Here is a 14,992-nt window from a genome sequence, read left to right as displayed (position 1 = left end):
TTTTTATCTGTCTGTCAAGAAACTTATTTCTTCACTTTCAAACTTCTATGCAAGAGGATTCTGGGAAAATAATAGCACCAACAGCATAATTTTTTATCTCTCCAAATTCACACATAAAAACAGAGCAATAAACAGAAAAGCTATAAAATTACAGGGACTTCCCTGGTGGCGCGGTGGTTAGGAATCTGCCTGCCAGTGCAGGGGACACGGGTTCAAGTCCAGGTTCTAAAACATGAATTCTGGGAGTGGGGGAGGGAGAAAGAGAATAGAGGAAAAACCTGTAGAAAAAAGGAGACTTTTTAAAAATATGAAAAAGTGGTCCAGTTGTTAAGACCCCACGCTTCCATGGCAGGGTGCATGTGTTAGATCCCTGGTCGGGGAACTGAGATCCTGCGTGCTGCATGGCACGACCAAAAAATAAAAAAATACAAAATAAGTAAATAAAAATTCAAAAAAAAATTTAATAAGAGTAAGTGTCTAGGGATGCACACGCAGCTGATAAAACTATAAAGAAATGCAAGGAAGTGATTACTGTAAAAGTCAGGATAATGGTTACCCTGCCTGGGGGAAGGTTTTGAGATTGGAAAGGGACACGTGGAAGGGCTTCCAGTGTGGAAGGCAAAGTTATTTTTCTTGGCCTGGATGGTGGTTATAAGTACACTTTCCTTATAATAACTTATTAAACTATACATACGTTCTTGTGTGGCTTTCTGTATCAATATTTAATTTTACAGTAAAAGGGTTTAAAAAGTATGCAAAGGCTTTTGCTTCTAAGTAGAATGCAATAGGTAGTGACAGCCATCATTCCCACTGCAACAACTAGGAAAAAGTACAAATATCATATTTTTAAAATCATCAGAGACATGTAGAAGTAACAAGGACTAGATGAGCTAAGAGTCCACTGAAAAAAGAGCCCATCTTATGTGAGCTGAGATTATCAGCTATTTTCTTCCCAAAAACATTTGCCAAGTTTTCACATGGGTTGAATACTGGACTTGGTCTAGGCAGAGGGGTTCTCCTGGAGGAGTATAAATCAGTGGAACTTTTGACAATCATGTAGGCTGGCATGACAGATTGGATTCTGGAATATACTTTTGTTTTTCCCAGTGGGATGTTTCCTGAGTGCTGGGGTAGCACAGGAAAGTAGTGGACCAGGGTAAGTGAAATCTCTTGCAATCTTAACAGTGCTTAGAAGATGAAGTCCTACTATAGGGAGGGGCCTGCAACAAATACAAGACATCTCATCCTTGAGACATTTAAAAACAAAGGTGGACTGAGTCTAACTAAAGCTCAATTCCTTTTTTAAAAAATATTTTTATTGGAGTATAGTTGATTTACAATGTTGTGTTAGTTTCAGATGTACAGCAAAGTGAATCTTTATACATATACATCTATCCACTCTTTTTTAGATTCTTTTCCCATATAGGCCATTACAGAGTATTGAATAGAGTTCCCTGTGCTATACAGTAGGTCCTTATTAGTTACCTGTTTTATATATAGTAGTGTGTATATGTCAATCCCAATCTCCCAATTTATCCCTCCCCCCAACCTCCCCCTGGTAACCATAGGTTTATTTATTTTTTTCTTATTGGTGTAAAATTGCTTTACAATGTTGTGTTAGTTTCTGCTGTACAATGAAGTGAATCAGCTATGTGTATACCTATATCCCCTCCCTCTTTGATCTCCCTCCCACTCCTTCCCCCCATCCCACCCATCTAGGTCGTCACAGAGCACCCAGCTGAGCTCCCTGTGCTATACAGCAGGTTCCCACTAGCTATCTATTTTACACATGGTAATGTATTTATATGAAACCTAATCTCCCAATTCGTCCCACCCTCCCCTTCCCTTGCTGTGTCCACATGTCCGTCCTCTATGTCTACATCTCTATTCCTGCCCTACAAATAGGTTCATCTGTACCATTTTTCTAGATTCCACATATATGCATCTATATACGATACTTGTTTTTCTCTTTCTGACTTACTTCACTCTGTATGACAGACTCTAGGTCCATCCACATTTCTACAAATGACCCAATTTCATTCCTTTTTGTGGCTGAGTAATATTCCACTGTATATATGTACCACATCTTCATTACCCATTCATCTATCGTTGGACATTTAGGTTGTTTCCGTATCCTGGCTATTGTAAACAGTGCTGCAGTGAACACTGGGGTACATGTGTCCTTTTGAATTATGGTTTTCTCGGGGTATATGCCTAGTAGCAGGATTGCTGGGTCATATAGTAGTTCAATTTTTAGTTTTTTTAAGGAACCTCCATACTGTGTTATCCATAGTGGCTGTATCAATTTACATTCCCACCAACAGTGCAAAAGAGTTCCCTTTTCTCTACATCCTCTCCAGCATTTACTGTGTGTAGATCTTTTGATGGTGGCCATTCTGATGCTGTGAGGTGATACCTCATTGTAGTTTTCATTTGCATTTCTCTAATAATTAGTGACGTTGAGCATCTTTTCATGTGCCTCTTGGCCATCTGTATGTCTTCTTTGGAGAAATGTCTATTTATGTCTTCTGCCCCTTTTTTTTTTTTTTTGTGTGTGTGTGTGTGTGGTATGCAGGCCTCTCACCGTTGTGGCCTCTCCCGCCGCGGAGCACAGGCTCCGGACGCGCGGGCTCAGCAGCCATGGCTCACGGGCCTAGCCACTCCGCGGCATGTGGGATCTTCCTGGACTGGGGCACGAACCCGTGTCCCCTGCATCGGCAGGCGGACTCTCAACCACTGCGCCACCAGGGAAGCCCCTTCTGCCCATGTTTTGATTGGGTTGTTTGTTTTTTTTAATAGTGAGCTGCATGAGCTGTTTATACATTTTGGAGATTAATCCTTTGACCATTGATTCGTTTGCAAGAATTTTCTCCCATTCAGAGGGTTGTCTTTTCGTCCCGTTTGTAGTTTCCTTTGCTTTGAAAAGCTTTTAATTTTCATTAGGTCCCATTTGTTTATTTTTGTTTTTATTTCCATTACTCTAGGAGGTGGATCAAAAAAGATCTTGCTGTGATTTATGTCAAAGAGTGTTCTTCCTATGTTTTCCTCTAAGAGTTTTATAGTGTCCTGTCTTACATTTAGAACTGTAATCCATTTTGAGTTTATTTTTGTGTATGGTGTTAAGGAGTGTTCTAACTTCATTCTTTTACATGTAGCTGTCCAGTTTTCCCAGCACCACTTATTGAAGAGGCTGTCTTTTCTCCATTGTACGTTCTTGCCTCCTTTGTCATAAATTAGGTGACCATATGTGCATGGGTTTATCTCTGGGCTTTCTATCCCGAACCATTGATCTATATTTCTGTTTTTGTGCCAGTACTATACTGTCTTGATTACTGTAGATTTGTAGTATAGTTTGAAGTTGGGGAGCCTGATTCCTCCAGCTCCATTTTTCTTTATCAAGATTGCTTTGGCTATTCAGGATCTTTTGTGTTTCTGTACACATTATAAAATTTTTTGTTCTAGTTCTGTGAAGAATGCCATTGGTAGTTTGATAGGGATTGCACTGAATCTGGAGATTGCTTTGGGTAGTATAGTCGTTTTCACAATATTGGTTCTTCCATCCAAGAACATGGTATATCTCTCCATCTGTTTATGTCATCTTTGATTTCTTTCATCGGTGTTTTATAGTTTTCCGAGTACAAGTCTTTCTCCTCCTTAGGCAGGTTTATTCCTAGGTATTTTATTCTTTTTGTTGCGGTGGTAAATGGGATTGTTTCCTTAATTTCTCTTTCTGATTTTTCATTGTTGGTGTATAGGAATGCCAGAGATTTCTGTGCATTAATTTTATATCCTGCAACCTCACCAAATTCATTGAACTCCAGTAGTTTTCTGGTGACATCTTTAGGATTTTCTATGTATAGTACCATGTCATCTGCAAACAGTGACAGTTTTACTTCTTCTTTTGCAATTTATATTCTTTTTATTTCTTTTTCTTCTCTGATTGCCATGGCTAGGACTTCTAAAACTATGTTGAATAAGAGTGGCGAGAGTGGACATCCTTGTCTTGTTCCTGATCTTAGTGGAAATGCTTTCAGTTTTTCACCATTGAGTATGATGTTTGCTGTGCGTTTGTCATATACGGCCTTTATGTTGAGGTAGGTTCCCTCTATTCCCATTTTCTGGAGAGTTTTTATCATAAATGGGTGTTGAATTTTGTCAAAAGCTTTTTCTGCATCTATTGAGGTGATCATATAGTTTTTATTCCTTAATTTGTTAATATGGTGTATCACATTGATTGATTTGCATATATTGAAGAATCCTTGCATTCCTGGGATAAATCCCACTTGATCATGGTGTATGATCCTTTTAATGTGTTGTTGGATTCTGTTTGCTAGTATTTTGTTGAGGATTTTTGCATCTATGTTCATCAGTGATATTGGTCTGTTATTTTCTTTTTTTGTAATATCTTTGTCTGGTTTGGTATCAGGGAGATGGTTGCTTCATAGAACGAATTTGGGAGTACTCCCCCCTCTGCAATTTTTCGGAAGAGTTTGAGAAGGATCAGTGTTATCTCTTCTCTAAATGTTGGATAGAATGTGCCTGTGAAGCCATATGGTCCTGGACTTTTGTTTGTTGGAAACTTTTAAATTACAGTTTCAATTTCATTACTTGTGATAGGTCTATTTATATTTTCTAGTTCTCCCTGGTTCAGTCTTAGAAAATTGTACTTTTCCAAGAATTTGTCCATTTCTTCGTGGTTATCCATTTTATTGGCATATAGTCGTTTGTAGTAGTCTCTTATAATCCTTTGTATTTCTGTGGTGTCAGTTGTGATTTCTCCTTTTTCATTTCTCATTTTATTGATTTGAGTCCTCTCTGTTTTTTTCTTGATGAGTCTGGCTAAAGGTTTATCGATTTTTTTTTATCTTCTCAAAGAACAAACTTTTAGTTTTATTGATCTTTGCTATTTTACTTGTTTCTATTTCGTTTATTTCTCTTAGAAAGAATAAAAAATAAAGATATAGATGAAACAACAACCAGAAGGTAAAACAGAACAATAGTAAAAAAGAGGGAAAAAAAAAGCAGAAAAGGCCTTGGCTCTGGGGGGCGGGGTTTAGGTGGTGGGTGGGGCCTATGCGTAGGACCCACAGGGCCAGATAAGGCCCTGGCGGGGTGGGGGCTTAGGCTCAGTGCAGCAGCAGGAGCCCAGGAGTGCCTCTGGCTTTGGAGGGTGGAGGACCAGGTCCAGGACCCCAGCAGGCTCCCTGGGCCCGAGAGGGCAGGGGAAATGCTAGGCGAGTTCCCCCCCGATCCTCCAATCCCTGGAGGGTCCCACCCCGTTGGCCTCTCTTCTTCTTCCCCCTCCTCCCTCCTATGCCCCTAGGACCCACAGATCCAGAGGGGGCCCCAGAAGGCAGGGGACCAGATCAGGAAGCCCAACAGGCTTTCCGGGAGCAAGTGGGCAGGGGAAACGCCCTCTGTGCCTCCCCGATTCTCCAATCAAAGAGGGCTTTGGGGCTTCCCTGGTGGTGCAGTGGTTAAGAATCCGCCTGCCAATGCAGGGGACACGGGTTCCAGTCCTGGTCCGGGAAGATCCCACATGCCGTGGAGCAACTAAGCCCGTGCACCACAACTACTGAGTCTGCACTCTAGTGCCTGCGAGCCACAACTACTGAGCTCGTGTGCCACAACTACTGAAGCCCGTGAGCCTAGAGCCCATGCTCCGCAACAAGAGACGCCACTGCAATGAGAAGCCCACGCACTGCAATGAAGAATAGCTGCAGCTCGCCGCAACTAGAGAAAGCCTGCGTGCAGCAACAAAGACCCAATGCAGCCAAAAATAAATTTATAAAAAAAAGAGGGCTCCTCCCCGTCCTCCTCTCCTCTTCTCCCCCTGCCTCCCTCCTATGCCCCTAGGACCAGCATGGCCCGGAGGGAGCCTCAGAGGGCGGAGGACCTGGCCCGGGAGCCCTGCAGGCTTCCCGGGGCCCGATTGGGCAGGGGAAATGCTAGACTTGCTTCCCCCGATCTCCAAGCCCCCCAAGGGTTCCTCCAGGTGTGGGAACCCCTTCCCCCTCCCAGCCACCCCTCAGGGGCGCCAGTCCTGTCTGGCCTCCACTTCTTATCCCCCCTTACTCCCCCCACATCCTACCCAGTCTCTCAGGGGTTCCTCCCATCTCTTTGGGCATCGAGGTCCCCCACCAGGGTCCGGCCAGTGCCCGGCCAGTGCCCTAGTTGTGGGGAGACGCGAACTCCGCATTCTCCCCTGCCGCCATGTTGACTCTGCCCCATAAGTTTATTTTCTACATCTGTAACTCTATTTCTGTTTTGTAGATAATTCCATATGTAGCCTTTTTTTAGATTCCACATATAGGCGATATCATGATATTTGTCTTTGTCTGACTTCCATCAGTATGACAATCTCCAGGTCCATCCATGTTGCTACAAATGGCATTATTTTGTTTTTTATGGCTGAGTAATATTCCGTTGTATATATGTACCACATCTGCTTTATCCGTTCATCTATCGTTGGACATTTAGGTTGTTTCCATGTCCCAGCTATTGTAAATAGTGCTGCAATGAATATTGGGGTGCATGTACCATTTTGAATTATGTTTTTCTCCAGATATATGCCCAGGACTGGGATTGCTGGATCATATGGTAGCTCTATTTTTAGTTTTTCAAAGAACCTCTATACTTTCTCCATTGTAGCTGTACCAGTTTACATTCCCACCAACAGTGTAGGAGGGTTCCCTTTTCTCCACACCCTCTCCAGCATTTATTGTTGTAGATTTAGATCTTTCGCCCATTTTTTGTTTGGGTTGTTCGTTTATTTGATGTTGAGCTGCATGAGCTGTTTGTGTATTTTAGATATTTTCTCCCATTCTGAGGGTTGTCTTTTTGTTTTGTTTATAGTTTCCTGTGCAAAAGCTTTTAAGTTTAATTAGGTCCCATTTGTTTATTTGTGTTTTTATTTTCATTACTCTAGGAGGTGGATCGAAAAAGATCTTGCTGCGATTTGTGTCAGAGAGTGTTCTGCCTAGGTTTTCCTCTAAGAGTTTTATAGTATCTGCCCTTACATTTAGTTCTTTAATCCGTTTTGAGTTTATTTTTGTGTATGTTGTTAGGGTGTGTTCTAATTCATTCTTTTACATGCAGCTGTCCAGTTTTCCCATCACCACTTATTGAAGAGACTGCCTTTTCTCCATTATATATTCTTGCCTCCTTTGTCATAGATTAGGTGACCACAGATGCATGGGTTTATCTCTGGACTTTCTATCCTGAACCATTGATCTATATTTCTGTTTTTGTGCCAGTACCATATTATTTTGATTACTGTAGCTTTGTAGTATAGTTTGAAGTCAGGGAGTCTGATTCCTCCAGCTCCGTTTTTCTTTCTCAAGATTGCTTTGGCTATTCGTGGTCTTTTGTGTTTCCACACAAATTGTAAAATTTTTTGTTCTATTTCTGTGAAAAATGCCATTGGTAATTTGATAGGGATTGCATTAAATCTGTGGATTGTAAAGCTTAATTCCTGATTGGATTGAGGTGTTCAACATTTCACCGTGTCTGCCTAATATAAGAAAGAGTGGGGCTTCCCTGGTGGCGCAGTGGTTGAGAGTCTGCCTGCCAGTGCAGGGGGCGCGGGTTTGTGCCCCAGTCTGGGAGGATCCCACGTGCCGCGGAGCGGCTGGGCCTGTGAGCCATGGCCGCTGGGCCTGCGTGTCCGGGGCCTGTGCTCCGCAACGGGAGAGGCCACAACAGTGAGAGGCCCACGCACCGCAAAAAAAAAAAAAAAAAAAAGAAAGAACGAGTGAATCCATTGTTTGGGGCATAGGTGTTGTCAATGGGGGGTATAATATCAATTTCAGTTTCTAGGATTCCATTATTTTATGATAATGCCCAGCATACAATTAAAAAATATATGAGACACATAAAGAAACAGAAAAATGTGGCCAATAATTGAGAGAAAAAGTAGACAACAGAAGCCGACTTATAGATAATCCATATTTGGAGTTGACAGAAAAAGACTTTAAAATAAGTATAATAAATACATTGAATAAAATAGAGGGAAAGATCAATGGGTAAAAAGTTGGAGAATTTTAATATAGGGTTGGAATCTAAAAATAAGATGTAGATTTCTACAATTGGAAAATATAGTATCTAAAATGAAGAACTCATTGAATGAGATTAAATAGAATAGAAGTAGACTGGACACACAGCAGAAGACAGAGTTAGTAAACTCAAAGCCAGGTTAATAGAAAATATCCAAACAGAAGAACAGAATGTAAAGAAGAGACCATAAGCAACTCAGGGAACACAAATAGACTAACACATATGTAATTGGAGTCCCAGAAGGAAAATAGCAATAAGAGCAGAAGCAATATCTGAAGACAGAATATTTGGCTGAGAATTTTCTAAAAGTGATGAAAAATAAACTTTATTCAAAGTGCATGAACCTCAAGATACCTTTACTGACTAACCATAACCTTTCTCCAGGGCCTCCATTCTGCAGCACTTATATCTCTGCTTCTTTCATCTCTGTGAGTTACTACATTCTCAGAATATGTTTGGAGGTTTTTCCTTAAGAATGTGCTCTGTCTCCCCAGCTTGCTTCTTAAGAACAAGGGCTATTTTTAGTATTATTTATTTTATATCCTGTAATATTGATATAGTTTGCTATACAATACTTAATATACTAACAGAATTTTTCACCTATGTAATAAAATGCCCAGCACAATTCCAAGTGATTTTTGTCATATTTATTTCTGAACACCAATAATTTATCAGTCAGGGCTCAGTTAAAAAAAATGGAAACCATATCAGCTATTTTAGTAAAGAGAATTTAACATTAAAAAATTGGCTAGCACATATTGAAGGGCTGAAAAAAAAAAAAAAAGAAAAAAGGACACTGAAGTAACTGTAGGAACCCTAGGTCTGGGAAGACAAGGAAAGAGATTAGAGTTATTAGAGCCTAGAAGCTTGGAGGAGAGGTCCCACAGAACTAGGACCATCAGCACCTGAGGAGAGGGTGCCCTGAACAGCTGTGACTCACATCTCCATGGAGGGTTATCTGCCTGGCTGGTTCTGGAAGGCTGTATTTGCCAAAGATGGTTACAATACCTGACATCTCACATGCTCTTCATACAATTTGACTTTGAAACTCTTCATTGAGAGATGAGGTCTGTGTTTGCTCCCTCGAATTTGGGTTGGCTTATCAGTATGGTAGTAGCTCTATGTGACTTGCGAGGCTAGGTCATAAAAGGTGATACATCTTTCACTTGTATCTCTTGGGGCACTCACCTTTGAAGCCTTGAGCTGTCGGAGGTCACCATCCTGAGAGGAAGCCCAAGTAGTCTACATGGAGAGACCCTGAGGCTACATGGAGACATGCCCAGCCAGTGCCCAGCTGCTTCAGCACCTGGCTGTTCCAGCTCCAGCCACAATTTGACAGCAACCACATGAGACACCTGAGCCAGAACTTCCCTGTGAAGCCCTTCCTAAATTCCTGATCCATGGAAACATAAGAATTAGTAAAATAATTATTTTGGAAAGTCACTGAGTTTGGGGTGGTTTGTTACACAGCAGTAGATAACCGGAACACTCGTACTGTTACCTCAGGAGCTCAGAGGAGCTGCCTCACAGAGCTGTGACTGAAACGTCCAACAAGGCTAGCTTTGGAAGTGCCAGAAAAAGTCTAGAAACTGAAATTAACTGCTACTGTCAGAGTGAAAGGCCAATGTTGAGACAATATTGACAGGGTTCGCAAGCAAACAGAAAGTGTCTAGTCCTTCCTTTTGGCAGAATCTAGTAGAGAGCCAGCTTGGCAAAGGAGAAATGTAGTTTTCAGAGTTCTAGCCCCAGTGTCGTAAGTCAGAGTACTGATAACTATGTAAAATACGTTAGATTCTCTCTGTACATTTGACCTTAGCAAATCTATGTATCTAACATATCTTTAGCATAATTTCATACCTTATGGAAAAGGCTTCACTTAATAAAAACATGTGTCCAGTCTTTGGTTTCTCTTACCGCAGGTATGATCCGAAGGAGAACAAGTGGACTCGGGTGGCTTCTATGAGTACCAGGAGACTAGGCGTGGCTGTGGCTGTGTTAGGAGGGTTCTTATATGCTGTAGGTGGCTCTGATGGGACATCTCCACTCAACACAGGTTAGTCCCTTCCAAAGTCAGTCTGGTTTCCCCAAAGCAATACATTTTTCTTAGGAGAGTCCCCTTACAAAAAGTATAAAAAGTCCATGTTATCCTATCATTTATTAAGAAAATTATTTTCCCTCTAGGAGAGTTCAACTGTTAGCTCTTCCTCAGCTCCTTCTGCAGTCATAGTCTACTAGTATATTCCCAAAGTATTTCTTTCTCCCTTCATTTCACAAGTTGCTAGGAATTTATAATGAATAAAACAACTATTTTCTTAATATTATTTCCCCCCAACCATCTTTCCTTAAAAAACAAATAGGGCTTCCCTGGTGGCACAGTGGTTGAGAGTCCGCCTGCCGATGCAGGGGACACGGGTTCGTGTCCCGGTCTGGGAGGATCCCACGTGCCGCGGAGTGGCTGGGCCAGTGAGCCATGGCCGCTGAGCCTGTGCGTCCGGAGCCTGTGCTCTGCAATGGGAGAGGCCACAACAGTGAGAGGCCCGCGTACTGCAAATAAATAAATAAATAAATAAATAAATAAAAAACAAATAAAATCCTCTGTATTATAATCTAAAAATAAATAAAAACTTATAGTCATAAACTGGTTTATAGTCTAATCCTGTCATTTAAAGATAAGGAGAGATGCCATGAGTCACCGAGCTAATAAGTCGTATAGCCAGAACTAGAACTAGGTACCTTGACTCCAACACATGCCCTTTCCACCAACCATACCTAAAAGAAATCAGTCCCTGATGGGAATACAGTAGTATTGTCCAGAGGTAGATGATTCCTTCTCAGAAGGAAAAATCAGAGTGCTTATTGAAAATATATGTTATCACAAAGCAAAGTAGCTATGAAGAAAACTAGAGGTGAAAGGAAATGATTGCATGGTCACTTACTGGTTTTTCTTTTCCCTGCAGTGGAGCGTTATAATCCTCAGGAAAACAGATGGCACACCATAGCCCCTATGGGGACCCGGAGGAAACACCTAGGCTGTGCAGTGTATCAGGATATGATCTATGCTGTAGGAGGTAGAGATGACACTACAGAGCTTAGCAGTGCTGAGAGATACAACCCCAGAACCAACCAGTGGTCTCCAGTGGTGGCTATGACGTCCCGCCGTAGTGGAGTAAGTGCCTGGCTACTGAAAACTTTGAAAAGCAAAAGCACCAAGAGAGGGCTGTGCAGAAGGAGAAGTCTGATCTGTAAAGTATAATACAATGGGACAGTGAGGAGATGCACTGTATAGGCAAAACAACCCCTGTCACTTTTGTACTGGAAAAAAAAGTTAATTTTTTGATTACTATTATCTCAAGAAGTTAAATATCTTATATCCAATCATATCTTTAATTAGAGAATTATTTTTATGATTTATTTACTTTTATTGAAGTATAGTTGATGTATAATATTATGTTAATTTCTGCTGTACAGCAAAGTGATTCAGTTATACATATATACATTCTCTTTTAATATTCTTTTCCATTATGGTTTATCACAGGATACTGAATATAGTTCCCTCTGTTATACAGTAGGACCTTGTGGTTTATCCATTCTATATACAATAGTTTGCATCTTATGATTTATCTTGTAACCAGTTGCTTCTTTGAAAGGCATCTCCCTGTCTTATCTACTACCTTACCTAACTTCACTTGAATTCATTGACATCTATTGGATATATGGATTCATCCATATCTAATAGGGAGCAGTTTCTTCAGCAGCCACTGTGTTTTGGTCCCATAGGTTGGCCTGGCAGTAGTGAATGGACAGCTCATGGCTGTAGGAGGTTTTGATGGCACAACGTACTTGAAGACCATTGAAGTTTTTGATCCTGATGCCAATACATGGAGGTAACCTTTAAGCTATGTTGCAAATCACCTCACTGCTGACTTGAAAATCATGGGCTTGAGATAAAACATGACCATCAAAATCAAGATGGTCAGTACACTGAATTACCTCTTGCAGTACTTTGAAAAGGGCTCAAAGTTACCCATATTCGATGGCTTATTTTGACTTCATTGCTCTAAAGTGGCTGACATCTTACAAAATTCCTCTCTTTGGTAACTGTCCAGTTTTATAATTAGAGGTAGCAAAAACAGAAAAAACAATCTCCCCTCTAGCTCCATCATGTTCAGCTGAGGAAACTAAAGCACTGAGAAATAAAGAGACCTGCCTAAGCAAGTTAGTGACAGAGTTAGAATTAGAACCTAGACCTTTGGCTGTCAATCTGTCATTGCAATTTTTATGCCCAGGAAAAACAAATTGCAGTTACCATTTTAAAAATAATACTTTATTTCATTTTAAAACTGATTTTTTTCTCTTGAGTTTTAAAAATATTTAAATATGTTATTACTCTATTTTAAAGTCTAGTAAATTGTAATAGTCACTTTTAGCAAGGAGGCTACATCTTACTTAACTTAAGAGTTCAAGTTAAGCTGTATTTATAGGCTTAATTTTACTTTGCTTTTAAATCCTTAATTGTCTAACAAATCCTTCCTAAATACTTAAGTAGTTCTTATAAATTCACATAAATTGGGTGACTCTTGCATTTATTTTAAATATTCAGAAACTTTTACAAATGTAGCAAAATTCTCTTAAACCTTTCAGCTTAAAATCCTAAATCTAAATCTTTGCTCAATCACACATTTTAAACTTGATTCATAAAACTAATCTGATAGATGCTCTAATATGCCAAAGTCTCTTAAACACTACAAGTTTAAAAGGTCAAATATATAGTTTATTCTCATTTTTAATATAAAATATTAATAGTATGGATTGAGGTACTTTATATCTATACTAATATCTATTTTAAATACTAGCTTTAAAAAAAAAACAGTTTTAGCTTCTAAGCAGTTCTTTCTCAGAGAATTGGGCTTATTTGCCTAAACACATCTGGGGTAACCATCTCAGCGGTTGAGGTTGCACATAAACCACAGATATCAGTCTGGATATGATATCTGAGGCAGAAGACATTCTGAAAGATTTTTCTCATGACGATGAAAGATAAGTTGATGTCTTTTATGGTCACTTTTATATTCCAGAAGGGGCAGTCTTGTAGTCCATTCCTGCTGCATTCTGAGTATACATTTTCTAATTTTGAGCCTGTAACTATCCACCCAGATTTTTTTCATTAGTATATAAGATTCAACTAATGAATTTACTGGGTTCTTTTTATAGTCTTCATCTCTGGGAAAGCCACAACTTTGACAGATATCTGAATGACATTCTTTGGATTCTGCATCTCTCTCATGCTCTGTATGGCTCAGTGGTCACAATACTAAAGTCAGACTAATAACACTGTAGCACTTTTTGCTTATACATCACATTTTCACAACCTTGTTCATGAAGTAAAGATTTACTGAGTGCTCTAGACCCTGGGGATACAGAAGTGAACACAACAAAATTCCCTGCCCGCCTGGAGCTGACGTTACAACGAGGGAGACAGTGCCATACCAGGAGTGGAAGTGCTATGGCAAATAGCAGAGAGGCAAGGAGTCCAGGGAGGATTATCCACTTTAAAAGGTGGCCCAGGGAGGCCCCACTGAAAAGGTAACATTTCAGCAAAACCTAATAGAGGTTAAGGGAAAGAGAATGGCAGGTTTTCATGAATAGGAGCCTCTCACTTGTGGTGTATTTTCTTCCATATACAGCTTTCTATTTTTAGTGGGAATCTGGGTAAGCATAATTTGGGAAGACAGCCAAGTTTATTTCTGACACTTAATGACTATGATCCTATGTAAGGACTTGTTTCTCAGTAACTGTTACTAATATATGTTAGTAATATTTGACCAAGTAATATTCATGAAATTCTTAAGGACCATCTGTTGAGGGATTACTATATAAATTTTTGTAGTTACATATCCCAAATTTAAAGCCAATTTAAAATCAATACTTACAGTTGACAGAGGATCTAATATTCTTTTCCATGGAAATCCTTAATTTTGAAGGTGATCTTGTTCACATATCAAAAACTAGATGCAGACTTTATTTAATCATATCCAGCTTCGTTCCATAAAGGGTTTGAGAAGACTTCCAAGAGTACATACAAAAGGATAGAAATAAATAATTAAAGTTTAGGCAAAAGCAAAATGTGGGTGGGAAAATATTATAGCCAGGGTCAAAATTAGACACAAAAATGTAGAATATGTGATTCTGTGTAATTGTTATGAGTCAGTCTAGATGTAGAGTTATAAAGTTACAAGGCAAAATGGATATGGTGCTCTCTTAAAACAGTGTCCTGTAAGTCAGAGAATTTCAGTCAATGTCTGAAATAATTCTGCTACTTGCCAGTGCTCAATTCCAGCTCCTACTCTTTGGAAGAGATGTATGAAGCTAAAAATATTAGTTGTGATATAAAACAAAGAATTTTGTTTTATTAACATCTACATTATGGAAGAAATAGTGCTTTTTCTATTTAGAAATCTGATTGTGTTTCTTTCTTTACAGGTTATATGGCGGGATGAATTACCGTCGGCTTGGAGGTGGTGTAGGAGTTATAAAAATGACACATTGTGAATCCCATATATGGTGAACATATAGAAGACAGTCATGCATATGCTCCTCTGTATTGTGGAGAGCTTTGACTTTGGAGCTTTGTACAGCTCTAGAATACACTAAACAAATTTTATTCTTTGCCGGTGCCTCAACATGTGGAAAATACAAATACATTGAAAGTACTTCACCTGCAAGATGCCACCTTTGCACAATAATTTTCAGTTTTGTGCAGAAGAATATTTATTTTTGGTTTTAATTTATCATGGGATTTTTGTTGCTGGGTTTTTTTGTTTTTTGTTTTTGTTTTGGGATTTAGCCTTCCTCCCACCAAAAGAGAAAAAAAGGAAAGACAAAAAAAAAAACAACCAAACATTTCAAGCAGTAAAACCTTATTTTTAAGATACTGATT

The 14,992-nt window shown here is 39.7% G+C and overlaps 1 protein-coding gene across 1 annotated transcript in view; it reads left to right on the top strand.

Moving 5' to 3' along the window:
• KLHL20 (kelch like family member 20) overlaps nucleotides 1-14,620 on the top strand; it is a gene marked incomplete at its 3' end in the record, with an annotated part of 75,440 nt that extends 60,820 nt beyond the window's left edge. Inside the window, exons 8-11 of the mRNA XM_079727857.1 lie at nucleotides 9,975-10,108; nucleotides 11,013-11,221; nucleotides 11,833-11,939; nucleotides 14,536-14,620. Coding sequence (XP_079583983.1) covers nucleotides 9,975-10,108; nucleotides 11,013-11,221; nucleotides 11,833-11,939; nucleotides 14,536-14,620 — 535 coding nt within the window. The remainder of the gene's footprint in view (nucleotides 1-9,974; nucleotides 10,109-11,012; nucleotides 11,222-11,832; nucleotides 11,940-14,535) is intronic.
• Between the last annotated feature and the right edge of the window lie 372 nt (nucleotides 14,621-14,992).

Source organism: Hyperoodon ampullatus (genome assembly GCF_949752795.1).
Source record: "Hyperoodon ampullatus genome assembly, chromosome: 2".
NCBI classification, from domain to species: Eukaryota; Metazoa; Chordata; class Mammalia; order Artiodactyla; family Ziphiidae; genus Hyperoodon; species Hyperoodon ampullatus.
Note: the sequence above shows the minus strand (reverse complement) of the source record. Positions and strands in the feature narration are given on the sequence as shown.